The sequence below is a fragment of the Peromyscus californicus genome, unplaced genomic scaffold, assembly GCF_007827085.1.
Source record: "Peromyscus californicus insignis strain IS unplaced genomic scaffold, ASM782708v3 Scaffold_18__1_contigs__length_77618521, whole genome shotgun sequence".
Taxonomy (NCBI): Eukaryota; Metazoa; Chordata; class Mammalia; order Rodentia; family Cricetidae; genus Peromyscus; species Peromyscus californicus.
Window position 1 is genome coordinate 48,885,895 of NW_026294480.1, and position 14,609 is coordinate 48,900,503.

At 43.3% G+C, this 14,609-nt stretch overlaps 1 protein-coding gene across 2 annotated transcripts; it reads left to right on the top strand.

Annotated features, from left to right (window-relative positions):
• The first annotated feature begins 150 nt into the window (after positions 1 to 150).
• Tmem267 (transmembrane protein 267) lies at positions 151 to 9,866 on the top strand. Of its 2 annotated transcripts, none has more exons than XM_052743337.1 (4): positions 151 to 1,263; positions 5,198 to 5,581; positions 7,899 to 9,023; positions 9,200 to 9,866. In XM_052743337.1, the coding sequence occupies exons 2-3, from the start codon at positions 5,252 to 5,254 to the stop codon at positions 8,232 to 8,234; spliced, it is 666 nt and encodes a 221-aa protein (XP_052599297.1). In that variant the 5' UTR covers positions 151 to 1,263; positions 5,198 to 5,251; the 3' UTR covers positions 8,235 to 9,023; positions 9,200 to 9,866. The 2 variants fall into 2 exon arrangements, with proteins under 2 accessions (XP_052599297.1, XP_052599296.1); XM_052743336.1 differs by lacking the exon at positions 151 to 1,263 and adding an exon at positions 1,314 to 1,599.
• The last annotated feature ends 4,743 nt before the right edge of the window (positions 9,867 to 14,609 follow it).

Genomic DNA, 14,609 nt, shown 5'->3' on the forward strand with positions numbered 1-14,609 from the left:
CAAGAACACAGGGGTGGAGTGGGTTAGGAGCGATAACGTCAGTTAGTTGAGCAGACAAATCCCCTTTTATAGCCACTCTGGGCTCCTTCACTTTTCTGGTCTCAGTAAAAGTTTCTGTCTGCAGTCCTCCCAACTACCTCACTAAAGTTAGTCAGTTTCTCCCAAATCAAATATATCACCCTGTTTATTTCCTTAACAGTATTTATCAGTATCTGTCCAGTGTAGTTCCTTGTGGTCAGTACCCTCCAGTATATGAGCTCCGTAGTTAATCTGAAGCTATTCTGTAGCCTACTGCAACAGAAGTATTCAGTACTTTTGTTTGTATGTGTTGTATGAATGAATGGCTGCCTTCAGCCAGTAGGCTTCCAGAAAGCCTAGACTGTATGGCATATAGACCAACCATACTGCCATAAGGGCCATATCCCTAATCCTACTGCAGTACCAATAATAGTTCAGGTTGACGAATTTTCAAGGTATGTGAGGTGACCCAGGAGTTCACTTGATATTCAAGATTCCAACTGACATGAATATTGCTAGCCTCGTCTTCCATCCTGACTTGTTTTGAGGAAGTAAGACGAGGTAAAGAATGTCCCTCTTGGTATCTTTGGTCTGTTTCACGCCAGATGTTTCCTTGTGCTAAGAGAGCACCTGCCTCGGCAAGGCAGTAAGTATACATAGTCACAGTTTCAGAAGGGAGATTTGAATCCGGTTAGTATTGCTCTTTTGTTTCCAACAGGTTAGTAGTCATGATTGTTCTTGCCATGACCCTGCTAAGACCAGCCTCAGCCGCCACCAGTGTCTAGCAAAGACTTGAGAAATCCCCAAGAGGGCGACGGAGCACTGCGGTGTGTCAGGTCTGAGATCATTGCCTCGCCAGCCCTGCGGCATCCACTGAAGGAAGTTAGAAACTTCTGTCCCTTTGAGACCCAGACCCACTGCGCATCCTGCACCAGGTGAGGTGACTTCTCCGTCCTGGCTCGCCCGCCGTCACTTGGGTGCACCGAGGTGGGTGACTCGACGCCCGCTCAGCCAAGACACCGACGGGACGTTTTCCACTTCTCTCCCGGGCTTTGGAGGCTTGCAGAACTCACGGCACCAACCAGATCAACCTGCGAGCGCCAGGAGCTGCTCCGAGAGGAGCCTGCATCCCGGCGTCCGCAGGGACTCGGAGGACCGGGCCGCTCGGGCCGGCGCCTGCGTCTCTATGGTGCGGCCGAGGGGCGGAGCGCCGCTGGCTCGCCCGCCGACTGCGAAGCGAGCAGGGTATGGCTGAGCTGCGGCAGGCCGGGCGGGGAGGGTCGGAGCCCGGGCGGTCGGGGGTCGGGGCTGCGGGCTGGGAGGGCAGAGCCGCACACCTACCTCCTCCTCCCGCTCTCAGCATCTCTGGATCCCGGGATGCTGCTTTTCCCAGCCCGGAGCAGGGAGCCGGCCGGCGTCTGGGCAGAAGAGGTCACTGTCACCCTAACTTGAGTAGAAGAGCCCTGAGCGCCCGGAGTTAGCTAATCCTCCAAGTACTAAGACTTCCTGCCCCGTTTAACATCCAAAAACTTACTAGATCACACGGACCTCAGAAAAGCATGACTTCAGGAATTTGCTGAGGTTAGACACATGTTGAGAGGCATAACTGTATATTTTATTTGTAGTCGTTTACGAGAGCTAAATATTTTACGTGCGGAGAGAGATCGGGATGGCCTTAGAGTCACGGTGAAGTGAACAAGATTTGTGTTTGCTTCCTTTATTAGTCGCCAGCATTAGATTTGGCATCTGCTTTTGGTGTTTTAGCCCTTAAGAATTCAAATGTGTTGACTTTTACAGCAACTATAGTTTGGTGAGGAGAACTTATTTGTAAAGCCTAATAAAGGCAGTTTGGGGCAGGCAGGGCATGTTTTTGTTTCGTTGTTTGTTGTGATGATTTTGTTTGGTTGTTTGTTTTTTTGAGACATGATCTCACTGTGTCCTCCATGTTGGTCTTAGAATCCCTGAACTCAAGTAGTCTTTCTGCTTCAGCCTCCCGGGTGCTGGGACTGTAGACCTCTTGGTTTTGTGCTGCTTCTCCCCAAGGTTAGGGGGATGGAGGAACTGAAGAAGAAAATGACCTTTACATTGGGAATGCCTTACTTGTTTGTGTAGAAATGTATGATTGATAGCAAAAAAAAAAAAAAAAAAAAAAAAATCCTCATATTGTATAATTTAAAAGACCGGCTTATGTGTGAGAAATTACGGGGAGATGACCATTTTGCTTGCTGGGAAGTCCCCATCGTTGATGACATTTGCTATAAGGAGGATAAAATGAAACAAATTTAGACCATTATAAAAAAGTGGCTTCTTGGCCGGGCAGTGGTGGCGCACGCCTTTAATCCCAGCACTCGGGAGGCAGAGCCAGGCGGATCTCTGTGAGTTCGAGGCCAGCCTGGGCTACCAAGTGAGTTCCAGGAAAGGCGCAAAGCTACACAGAGAAACCCTGTCTCGAAAAACCAAAAAAAAAAAAAAAAAAAAAAAAAAAGTGGCTTCTTGAAGTAGCAGAAAAATTAGATGATTAGTTCTTATGGTAGAGAAGTCATCCCAAATAACACCTCTGTGAGTGTTTTTAGCTTCTCAGCTGAGGACTGGTATATAGCTTGGTAGGAGAGTGCTGCCAACATTTCTGAGGTCCTGGATTCAATCCCTTTTGTAATACACACCAGTTAACATTAATAAAATGTTGTGTGGTATCAGAAATATAATTTTCAGTATAACAAAAATATTTCCCCTTTTGCCGGGCAGTGGTGGCGCATGCCTTTAATCCCAGCACTCGGGAGGCACAGCCAGGCAAATCTCTGTGAGTTCCAGGCCAGCCTGGTCTACAGAGCGAGATCCAGGACAGGCACCAAAACTACACAGAGAAACCCTGTCTCGAAAAACCAAAAAAAAAAAAAAAAAAAAAAAAAAAAAATAGGGGTGGAACTTGGGTCTCCAGGTTTGTACAACAAATACATTTATCACTGGGCCATGCTACCAATCTGTAGATGTTTATTTTCTTCTTCTTTTTTTTTTTTTTAAGACGGAGTCTTACTATGTAACCCTGTAGACCAGCTGGCCTCTAACTCATAGAGATTCACCTGCATTGGCCTCCAGAGTGCTGGAATTAAAGGCATGTGCCACCAACACACAGCTGAAATGTTTTTCCTTTTTCTCCCAATATGTGTTCGTCTCTTTAAGACAGAGCTCCTAAAATTCAGAATGTTGCTGAGGTGCCATAACTTAGCTGTGTTTGGAGCTGTACAGCTGTGATTGTTTTCTCTCAGACTCTGTGTTACTCCACAGTAACACTCTTAAAAGTGAAGGAGATGCCATTTCTCATTCTTTTGCAAATAACTTTATTACTGAGGCAGGATCTCTCTATGTAGCCATGGCTACCCTGGACCTTTCCATGTAGATCAGGCTGGCCTTGAACTCACAAAGATCCCCTGGCCTCTATCTCCCAAGTGCTGGTATTACAGGCATGCACTACCACACTTGTTAAATACCAATAAAGCACACTACACTAGCTTTATCTTAAATCTTTGTTGGAATATAATTGGCATGTAGTTAAATCCAAATACTTAAAGTACACAATTGAGCATATTTTGACATATCTATGAAACTATCACAAGGAGCTGAATATGGGAATCGTCCCAGAGCTTTCTTTGATTTTCAGCCCTCCCTGCATCCTCCATCCAATGCGCCACTGATCTGCTTTTTCTCAATATCAGTTCGATTGTGTTTTCTGGAATTTTCCTACATTCATTTCTAAGTGAATATGTCAAACATACAGAAGAGTAGAAATCAGTGTGAGGAACCATAGAGTCTACTTTTCCATACATCTGGCTGCTGCTCTTGCAGGGGACCCAGGTTCAATTCCCAGCACCCATATGGCAGTTCACGCATCTGTGACTCCAGTCCCAAGGGAACCCACACCTTCTTCTGACCTCTGCAAGTACTACACGCAGGTGGTGCACATTCACAATATAGGCAAATGCCCACACAAATAGAATTAAAAGTTTAAAAACCAGTTGTGACATAGCACTGAAACATTTGACAGACTGACAGATTATTTCAGTAGCCTGTCCCAGTTAGAGCTCAGCACACAGAATTATACCTGCCTTTTCCTATAAGCTAAAGTTTCAGGGTTTGTTGTTATTATTCCAGGCAATAGAGAAAAGGGGCGGTTGCTGGGGAGATGTCAAAGAAGCTCTTAAAAGGGTGAACTGTAGAAACTTGGGGCGTCTTTGAAAACCTTGGTCACTGGAGCCAAGGATTTGATATCTTCATTATTAGCTTTTTGTCTTTGTGTCTGTTTGGGATATTTTTTTTAAGACAAAGTCTCTGTGTAGACCAGGCTGGCCCAGAACTCACAGGGATCCCCCTGTCCCTGCCCACAGAATGCTGTGATTACAGGCTTCTCTAGGACTTTCTTATCCTCAGCTGTTTTGTGTCTTTGGAGCCTGTGACTTCCAAGAGGACCATTCCACATCAGGTTTGCTTAGGAAAAGGAAGCTGGTGGGCTTAGTTTGGGTGACCCTTATCACTGCATTAGAGGCAGGGAACTCCAATTGGACATCTCTGGAGTTTAGGTACCATGGGGACAAGCAGTTTTCCTGAAGGAAAGAGACACGTATTTTAGAAATAGATTGAGGTATTTACTTTACTGTTATATGTATGTGCCAAGTGTATGCATATGCACCATGTGCACACAGGTATCCGTAGAGGCCGGAAGAAAGTATCAGATCCCCTAGAGTAAGAGTTACAGGCAGTTGTGAGTAGCCCATTGTGGGTGTTCCAAGTCCTCTGAAAGAGCAGCGAGTGCTGTTACACTCAGCCATCTCTCCAGTCCGGAAAGGAGACATTTTTTTTTTTTTCAAAAGTATAGAAGCAGTTGTTGGGTTTACAGATACAATGAATACCCACTGTCATTATCTTACACATTCTGACAGAGCTATTTAAATGCCTAGCAGGAATAAATAAAATTCAGTGGGCTTTCTGAAATTCTCCTTGGTACCACATAAACTTTTTCCTGTAAAACTGACTTACTATTTTTGACCATACAGCATATTGTATACCATGTAAGGAATGTTAATTTCTCCAATTTGTTTTTATAATTATGGCTGATGTTGTTCATTTAAATATTATGTGGCAGTCTATAACTTCATTGATCTTTTTCTTTTGGTTTCTCTTGTAGGGCACTAAGGATGAAGACAAGAGTAGACTGCTGGCCCCTGATGGCTTTTACTATATGCTGACACAGTTTACGATGGCCTCCAAAGTTGAAAAGACTCAGGCTTTACAACAGTGTTTTAGCGCAGAGTCTCTCATTTCCAGCCTTGGTCTGGGGATCTTTTGCCTAGTAGCTGATAGACTTCTCCGGTTTTCCGTAATTCAACAAAATGATTGGCTTCGTGCCCTCTCAGATAACATAGTACACGGTGTGATTGGCATGTGGTCATGGGCAGTGGTCATTGGAATCAAGAAGAAGGCTGACTTTGGAGAAATTCTTTTAGCTGGATTTTTAGCCTCTGTTATTGATATTGACCATTTTTTTCTCGCTCGATCCCTATCTTTAAAGGTAAGACATCGATGTAGTTATCTGGCTTTAATGTCTTTAGTCCCTCCATGCCGGTCTTCTTAGCCATCATAGGCTAGAGAGAATGTCTTACTTTAAAACAGGAATGCTAATTCATTCAACTTTTTTGAGTAATAGTTCCCTAAGGATGCACACAGACACGTAGCTAATCAAATTTGCTGTCACAAAGTCCCATATAGACATAAAGTAAGAACTATTAACTGTGCTGAGAAGTTTGGTGCTGGCTCACAGAGAATACATTAGCAAACTGGTGCAAATGAGCAGGAGTCACTCCTGGAGTTCCTGGGGCAGTGACCTTTCTTCAGGACCACACTACATTTCTCCTCGTACTCTCTATGTCTTCCCGTCATTGTGCATCTCCTGGGTGTGCCATCACTGTTCTCATTCCTGGGAAATACCCAAAGTATTGCCTGCCGAGTTCTGGGATTAAAGGCAAGTGCCACCACCACCCAGCTTTTTATATGCATGTGATTTACAAACATTTCAGAAAAGAAGTATAGGTTCAAAGCAAGGATTTTGCCTTGTTAGCCACTGGCCTGGGAAGTGACCTGGCCCACCTAGTAGGTGCTCAGGAGATCTTTGCCGAGTGGTGGGGAAAGCATCGTTTCTTCCTGCTTGTCACATACAAAGTGCGTCAGGGTTGCCTGACTCGGAAGCTCAGCCGGAAGGAGGAATGGTTGCTGGCTCAAGACAAATTTTAGCTTTTTTTCCTGTAAGCGAAAGTAACACAGGGTAAAATCCTATTCCCGCCGGGCGGCGGTGGCGCACGCCTTTAATCCCAGCACTCGGGAGGCAGAGCCAGGCGGATCTCTGTGAGTTCGAGGCCAGCCTGGGCTACCAAGTGAGTTCCAGGAAAGGCGCAAAGCTACACAGAGAAACCCTGTCTCGGAAAAAAAAAAAAAAAAAAATCCTATTCCCTCAGCTTTAGCATAGAGAAGGACAAAATAATAACTTGAAGTATTCTTTCAATGCTAGTAGTAAATTCCGGAAGTATTCATGGCTGTTATGAAACAGTTATAATAAAAAATATTCTCCCTTTTCCCTGCATTAATGAAGGAATATCTTATTTGTTGTGCATATACTCTTAGATGTCTCACAAAGCTCTTAAAAAGCACAAATTATAGAATAGGAAGGGATGGGGCGAAGATGAGTTACAGGGTGAGGTTGGACAGGAGGAAGAGCTGCAAATGTCTCTAGCACTGTAGTTGACAACCAATATCTGTGTCAGAGTAGCTGGTGAAGAGGAATTGTATTCTCAACACACACAAAAATGATAGCTGTTGAAGCCGTAGACACTCCACTTACTCTAATTCAACCATCACACTTTATATACACAGAGGGAATGTCACACTGTACTTCTTAAACATGTGCAAATATTATCTTAAACATGTGCAGTTACAAACTTTAAAATAGGGCTGGAAGGATGGCTCAGTGGTCAAGAGCGCCGGTTGCTCTTCCCAAGGACCTGGTTCAGTTTCCAGCCCCGCTGTGATAGCTCACAACTGCCTGTAACTCCAGCTCCAGGGCATCCAATGTCCTCTTTTGGCCTCCAGGTCAACTGCATGCTTATACACATACCTACACACACATACACATAAATGAAATTTTAAAAAAATCTCAGGAAGAAAATAGCTTTCAAATATGCCTGATGAGATGGCTCAGCAAGGAAGTGTAAATACACATAAATAAATAGAAATGTTTTTAGTTTTAAATGTTATTTAAACCCAATTGTACAAGTCCCATACTTAGGATATAAATTATGTTTGTGACTTTTTAAGCAAATACTGGGAAACTTATAAAATTCATACAATATTCCTTTTTTTAAGAAATTATTTACTTATTTATTTACTTATTATATACACAGTGTTCTGTCTGCATGTTTGCCTGCACACCTGAAGAGATCATCAGATCTCATTATAGATGGTTATAAGCTGCTATGTGGTTGCTGGGAATTGAACTCAGGACTTTTGGAAGAGCAGCCAGTGCTTTTAACCTCCGAGCCATCTCTCCAGCCCCAATACCATATTCCTAAGACCTCCATTTTATTGTTGGTGCAAAGGATATGGTGGTCATGCTTTTATCATCTCATATTTTTTTAAGTTAAAAACGTATTTTTATTGTAGAGTGCCATAGAGAGTGAAAAGAGAAACACTGGCCTGCAAACCGTGTGTCCAACGCATCTGCAGTGTTCTGTTTTTCTTGCATTTCCAGTTGACACTGGACATGTTAAAATATTCAGATGCAGCTGTGAGATTTTTGCAGGGAAGGAAATGATGCTAGCTGCTGCCTCTCCCCTCAGGCTGCCTTGACTCTCCCGAGAAGACCTTTCCTCCACTGCTCCACGGTGATCCCCATCGCGGTTGTGAGTGTGAAGCTCGCCATGCACCTCTTCAGGCTCAGAGACTCATGGTGCTTCCTCCCGTGGATGCTATTTATTTCCTGGACTTCGCACCATATCCGAGATGGAATTCGTCACGGCCTGTGGATATGCCCATTTGGAAAAACTTCTCCTTTGCCCTTCTGGCTTTATGTAATAACCACATTATCCTTACCTCATATGTGCTCATTCCTTATGTATTTAACAGGGACCAGACAAATGATGTCTTCAAAACATGGGATGCGTATTGATGTCTGAGATGACTGCGACTGTAAGGAAAGGAATAGCTCAGAGGACGGTCGTGAAAGACAGCCAACGTTCCAGTGAAATTTTGTTTTTGTCTTTGAGACAGGGTTTATCCGTGCAGCCCTGGCTGTCCTGGAAATCACTCTGTAGATCAGGCTGGCCTCAGACTCAGAAGAGTGCTGGGATTAAAGGCATGTGCCACCACTGCCCGGCCTCAACTGAGATTTTTAAAACACAGTTAGGTACTTTATTTAGTTTTTTATAATTCTCAGGCCCTCTCGCTGGGGAGGCATGCTCAGTAATTTCACTTCCCTCTTACATGTCCATTTAGCACAGGATCGGGTTTGCCCGTATTTCATGCTATGTTATATTGCTGCTGCTTTATCCGGCTTTCCTGGCTTTGTCCAGTTACTCTCTATTGTGTGGAAGTCTGTCCATTTCCTGATTAAAACGCTCAAAATCTGGGATGACTAATTTGTAGAAATGAAGCCTGATCCTAATTAGTCTAATCAATAGAAACCAGGAGTCAGATATCGGGGTAATAACCTGAAAGATCAGAGACGCAGAGGAGCAGCCACAGTGACTTCTTACCTCTACAAATCCTCAGACCAAATGGGCAGCCAAGACCCTGTCTCCACCCACCCCACATTCCTGTCTCCACCTCCTGCTGCTGGGATCAAAGGCACGCACCTCCACTGCCATGCTCTGTTTCTCCTTTAGACTGGATCGATCTTGTGTAGCCCAGAGTGGCCCTGAACTCCTGATCTTCCTGCTTCTTCCTCCCAAGTGCCGGGATTAAAGGTGTGTGCCACCAAGGCCGGGCGGTGGTGGCGCACGCCTTTAATCCCAGCACTCGGGAGGCAGAGCCAGGCGGATCTCTGTGAGTTCGAGGCCAGCCTGGGCTACCAAGTGAGTTCCAGGAGAGGCGCAAAGCTACACAGAGAAACCCTGTCTCGAAAAACCAAAAAAAAAAAAAGATGTGTGCCACCACTGCCTGACCTCTATGGTTGACCAGTGGCTGGCTCTGCCCTCTGATCTCCAGGCAAGCTTTATTTGTCAAAACACAAACAAAATATCACACAACATAGAAAGCTCACATTATATTTGGATTCACATTTTCCTGAGAGACAGTGGAGTGGACAAAATAAATAAGATCATGATAAAAATGTATGTACTGAAGTAATAATTTTAAATATTCTGTGGATGGTAATTATTGGCAAAAATCTATCTAAAATAATAGAATTGAATCTAAGTTACGATTTCAGAAATCAATTTAGGAAGTAATTATTATCCCATGTTACCTATAATTACATTCACTGAAGTTTATGGGGGGTGGGGGGTTAGTGTCTTTGCCCAGGAATCTCATGTTAGCATTTTCACTCATTTGAAAAGCACAACTGAATGTTTAAAAATATTTATTAACAAAGAGCATTGACAAAATGATATCTGGATGATCACTGAACTTGTATAAAAACAGTTCTGAGCAATGTTGTCATTTGGCGTGCAGATTCCTGACAGCCACTGAAATCACAATTGTTGTGGGATTGTCACCAGCTAGTCTAAAAGATTGTATGAAATCATTTTTTTAAATCTTCTCCATACTGAGAACTGAAAGATTTTTCAAAATAAAGTAGTTTTTGGAAATCTTGCTTTTTCTTTCGGTCTTTCAGATTCGACTGTTAAGATGATTAACCTTTACTAAAGAAGGAAGTGCATTACTGTAAATTTTACATCTGTAGTTTGATATTACCGTGGTCTTAATATCCTGCCCTGGGGGCTTCTCCCTTTCTTTGTGGCATATATTCTTGTGGGCCGCAAGAATATATCATAGAGATTCAGCTGTGTATTAAAACTGAACTTTGACCAACCAAGGGTCTGTCAAAAGGCAAGCCATTTATTATGAATATTTGGTGTTACCCAGCCTTTAATATTCCAGCTGTCTTCTGCTATGAAACCCTTGTGTGCCCAGACCAATTGGTAAACAGTTCAGCTCCCCAGACCTGCTGAATCTACTAAGTTACTAACTGCCCTCCTGAGTTTAGGAGTCAAGCTGGCAGGAGATCCATAGCTCTGTTTCCTGTGCTAATGAAGCTCAGACCATCCCCTGGCCTTGAAGAGGCCTAGTGTGTAGCTTGAGTTTTCCTGACTGGCCCACAGTCAGGACAAATCTCTCTCACCCGCCAGTCCCACAACCGCTCAAACCCGATCAAGTAAACACAGAGACTTATATTGGTTACAAACTGTATGGCCGTGGCAGGCTTCTTGCTAACTGTTCTTACAGCTTAAATTAATCCATTTTCATTAATCTATACCTTGCCACGTGGCTTGTGGCTTACCGGTACTTTACATCTTCCTTGTCCTGATGGCGGCTGGCAATGTCTTCTCTCTCAGCCTTCCACTTCCCCGCTCTATTCTCCTCCTTGTCCCGCCTATACTTCCTGCCTAGCCAATGGCCAATCAGTGATTTATTTATTGACCAATCAGCAACACATTTGACATACAGACCATCCCACAGTACTTCCCCTTTTCTTTTCTTAAAAAGGAAGGTTTTAACCTTTATACATCTCCAAAGTCAGCTTGGTATATTTGGGAATTTGGGCGTAGCTTCTCTTACTACTTCCTGCTGGAGGGGGGCGCTGTATCTTCTGGGGAAATAAAGAAAATTTTAGGATCATGGAGTAGTCCGTGAGGCTGTATCATCTGAGCCAGTTGTCTTGAAACGGTTCTGGATGTTGGATCATCTGGGCCATGGTGTCATCGGAGACCTTTCAGGGGGTCTTGGCTGGTCAAACCTGATGTATCTTACTCTGGAACAAATCCATAGCCTCTTGCTTTCTGTGGAAACAAAAGAGACTCTTTTCCAAAGCAACATATCCTTACATCCAAATTTTGAAGTCAAAGTATCTTTAAAATATACATACTGGTTTAACTCAGTTTCCTTTACAATCAAATATCTCTCTGTAGTTAAGAATCCCAAAGACAACACAATCCAGGCTCTCTGTGTAATAGTCATCTCTACGTGGCTTATTTTTTATATTACTTTTACTGTCTCTTTAAAGACTTTATTTTTTAAAACCATGTATTTGTTTCTATACTGTATATATCACCTTTTTTTTTTCTTTCAAGCCTACGTATATTTTACATACATTTTAAACTATTACATCTGAATCTGTCTTATTGTGAATCTATTGTTTTAAGCTGCAGCCTTCTAAGCCTGAAACGGTGCTGGTGCTGTGGCTACTGGCTCCGCCCACCTCAGCTTCCCAACATGGCGGCGGTATGCTTACCGCCAGCTCTGGGAGCCATCGTGGGTCTATGCTTTTATCCAAGCAGCGTGTAGCCCAGAAACCTCTTTTTTTTTTTGTACTAGCAAAGGCTAAATCCACAATGTAGCTTAATGTGCCACTTGCAGAGGCCTCATTCCCGCCATATGGCGGCAGGTCGAGCGCGCACACTAGGAACCCACCAGTAGCTCAAACCGGCAGCTGCCGCCCATTTGAGAGAGACAATTAGGAACTGTTTTTAGCTCCGTTTTAGAATCCTTTTTTTCAGTTTTTAGGTGGAAACTCTTGCCCCACGTTGGGCGCCATTTGTAGCTTGAGTTTTCCTGACTGGCCCACAGTCAGGACAAATCTCTCTCACCCGCCAGTCCCACAACCGCTCAAACCCGATCAAGTAAACACAGAGACTTATATTGGTTACAAACTGTATGGCCGTGGCAGGCTTCTTGCTAACTGTTCTTACAGCTTAAATTAATCCATTTCCATTAATCTATACCTTGCCACGTGGCTTGTGGCTTACCGGTACTTTACATCTTCCTTGTCCTGATGGCGGCTGGCAATGTCTTCTCTCTCAGCCTTCCACTTCCCCGCTCTATTCTCCTCCTTGTCCCGCCTATACTTCCTGCCTAGCCAATGGCCAATCAGTGATTTATTTATTGACCAATCAGCAACACATTTGACATACAGACCATCCCACAGTACTAGTGTTTCTCCAGAGCATTTTGACTTCAAACAAAAGGGGTTTTTACATATCAAGGCGAGAGATAAAACAACATCCCTGAGGAGGCAGAGAAACACGTGCCCAGGGAAAGAAAGGGCAGGCATTTTCTGCAGACAAGAACAGAACAGCTTGGCGAGAGAGAAGAGAGGATGGCAGAGATTCCATAGAGGGTAAGTAGATCTGGAGTAGAGTTTTCTGAGTGCCAGGAGTAGAGAGCAGCAGAGATGGAGAAAGAGGATACAGAGGACAAAGATGAGGCTGAAAGCATCGGAGTTAGTCATTAGAAGGACTATGAGATGGGGAGCTGGACGGAACTGCAGTTATGGAGACAGGATTTCATCCCAGAGAAATAAAGTAGATGGATATAGAGCTTGGTATGTCTAGAGTTGTTCCTGCCCTGAATGCCTGGTGGAGCTATAGCTGAAATGACAGAATTTTGTCTTAGAGGAATAAAGTTAACAGACATAAGAACATAGTGTATGTAGATTTTTTCCCTCAGATCCCATGCTGGACTTAGCTGAGCCCCTGGACCCTGGGTACTCCATAATATATGATTCCTGTTTTCTTCAGATTTTTTTTAAAACTGATGATTTGTAATGGTAGCAATTGTATGCTTTATTCTCTGAGGAAAAGTGGATGACTGGGAACATGATATCATATCCAAACCAGGCTTTAGGCTTTACAAAGAGTTCTGTACATTGTCAGGAAGATTCATGATCTTTGGAGATTAAATTTCTTATTGCTAAATTAAATTCTTTACAATCTGTTACTTTATATGACCTACCTCTTATAACCTATGACCTTTCAAAAGCAACTGTCAACTTGCTTGGTATGATAGTAAATATTTCATAAAGAATAAATTTAATTAAATGTATTTATTTATTTATTTTTGGTTTTTTGAGTCAGGATTTCTCTATGTAGCTTTGCACCTTTCCTGGAACTCACTCTGTAGCCCAGGCTGGCCTCGAATTCACAGAGCTCCGCCTGGCTCTGCCTCCCGAGTGCCGGGATTAAAGGCATGTGCCACCACTGCCCGGCTTAAATTTATTTTTAACCATCTGGCTTAAATCCATGAAAATGAAGTCTATATCTTATCTAAATTTTTCTAAGTTGTAAAACCCTTTGTATCTTTTTCTCTCTTCATATTAAGCATAAGAGCATAGTGAGCTCCTGGACAGCCAGGACTACATAGAGAGACCTTGCTTAAGGATGTCACCTTGGCACTGTGGGGATCATCTAACTTTTTACTGTTAGAATGAAAATTCACTTAGACCATTATTCCTTCCTTAAATAACAACTCAAGTTTTGGGATGGTTTTCCACAGTTCCTACCTCCACCCTCAGAAATGTCCCTTCTTTACATGAATGTTGTGACTATGACCTCTAGAACACTAACAACCAGCAGCCACCTCTCCGTACTACCACTCTGTTCTTGGTCCTATTGACAAAAGAAGTTTGTCAACACACCGTTTCTCGTTGGCCTGTGTGTCTTCTCCATCCTCTTCACATCTTCCATTAACTAGTGTGTCTCTCCTCACTGGTCCATCCTCCCAGGCTGCTCTTGAGCTCTTTATCTATGTTAGTTGCGCAGCTTATTCCTGCTGGCTTCAGGAAAACGCCACCACAGCACCAGCCACTCATCCCCTAGTCTTGCCAGCTCTTACCAGATTAGTTTTCAGGGAGGACCTGGTGAAAACTCTACCCCATAGCATGACTAGCTAGCAGAGAGCAAGCGGCACAGGACACAGATGCCCAACTGTTAAAGGTTTGTATTCTCCAAGCCCAAATCCCAGGGTGTTTTCATTCAGGCCCGTGTACGTTTGTGAGAGGATATACTAAACACACACATGTACACACACACACACACACACACACACACACACAGATCTTGGAGACATAATCTCTCTATGTAGCCCAACCCAGACTGGACTGGAATATCAATTACTCCTACCTCAGCCTCTGAGTGCTGGAATAATAAGCTTGCAAAGCCATGCCTGGCTTGGACATACTTTTTTATACCGGGAGTTTCAGTTGATAGACTTTGTCTCCTAAAGCTATGAAACGATGACTAAGGTCATTCAGTCCTCTGCCCTCCCTCCAAATCAGACAAGCCGGTGATAGTTGATCAGAATTTTATACAAGTTTAAAGAATAATCTTAGTACTTTATGCCTTTTATATCCTATTATAAATAAAGTAGCACTTTATTCCGTATTATTCATATGTATAAAATCTGAATATACAAAGTCTGATTTATATAACAGAGCTGTAAGTTTCACTGGCACCTTGCATAATTTTATGGCAACTAGGCAAACACTGGTATGATAAAGTGATACTCAAGCTTCTGGGTATGAAGTTCTGTAAAAGCCTTTAGATATGACTATGCTG

What these genes read in the sequence shown, in the direction of transcription:
- Tmem267 (XM_052743337.1), top strand. Translation starts at nt 5,252, where the DNA reads ATGCTGACACAGTTTACGATGGCCTCCAAAGTTGAAAAGACTCAGGCT. An exon ending in CTCGATCCCTATCTTTAAAG is followed by an intron (nt 5,582 to 7,898) that starts GTAAGACATCGA and finishes CTCTCCCCTCAG; the next exon opens with GCTGCCTTGACTCTCCCGAG.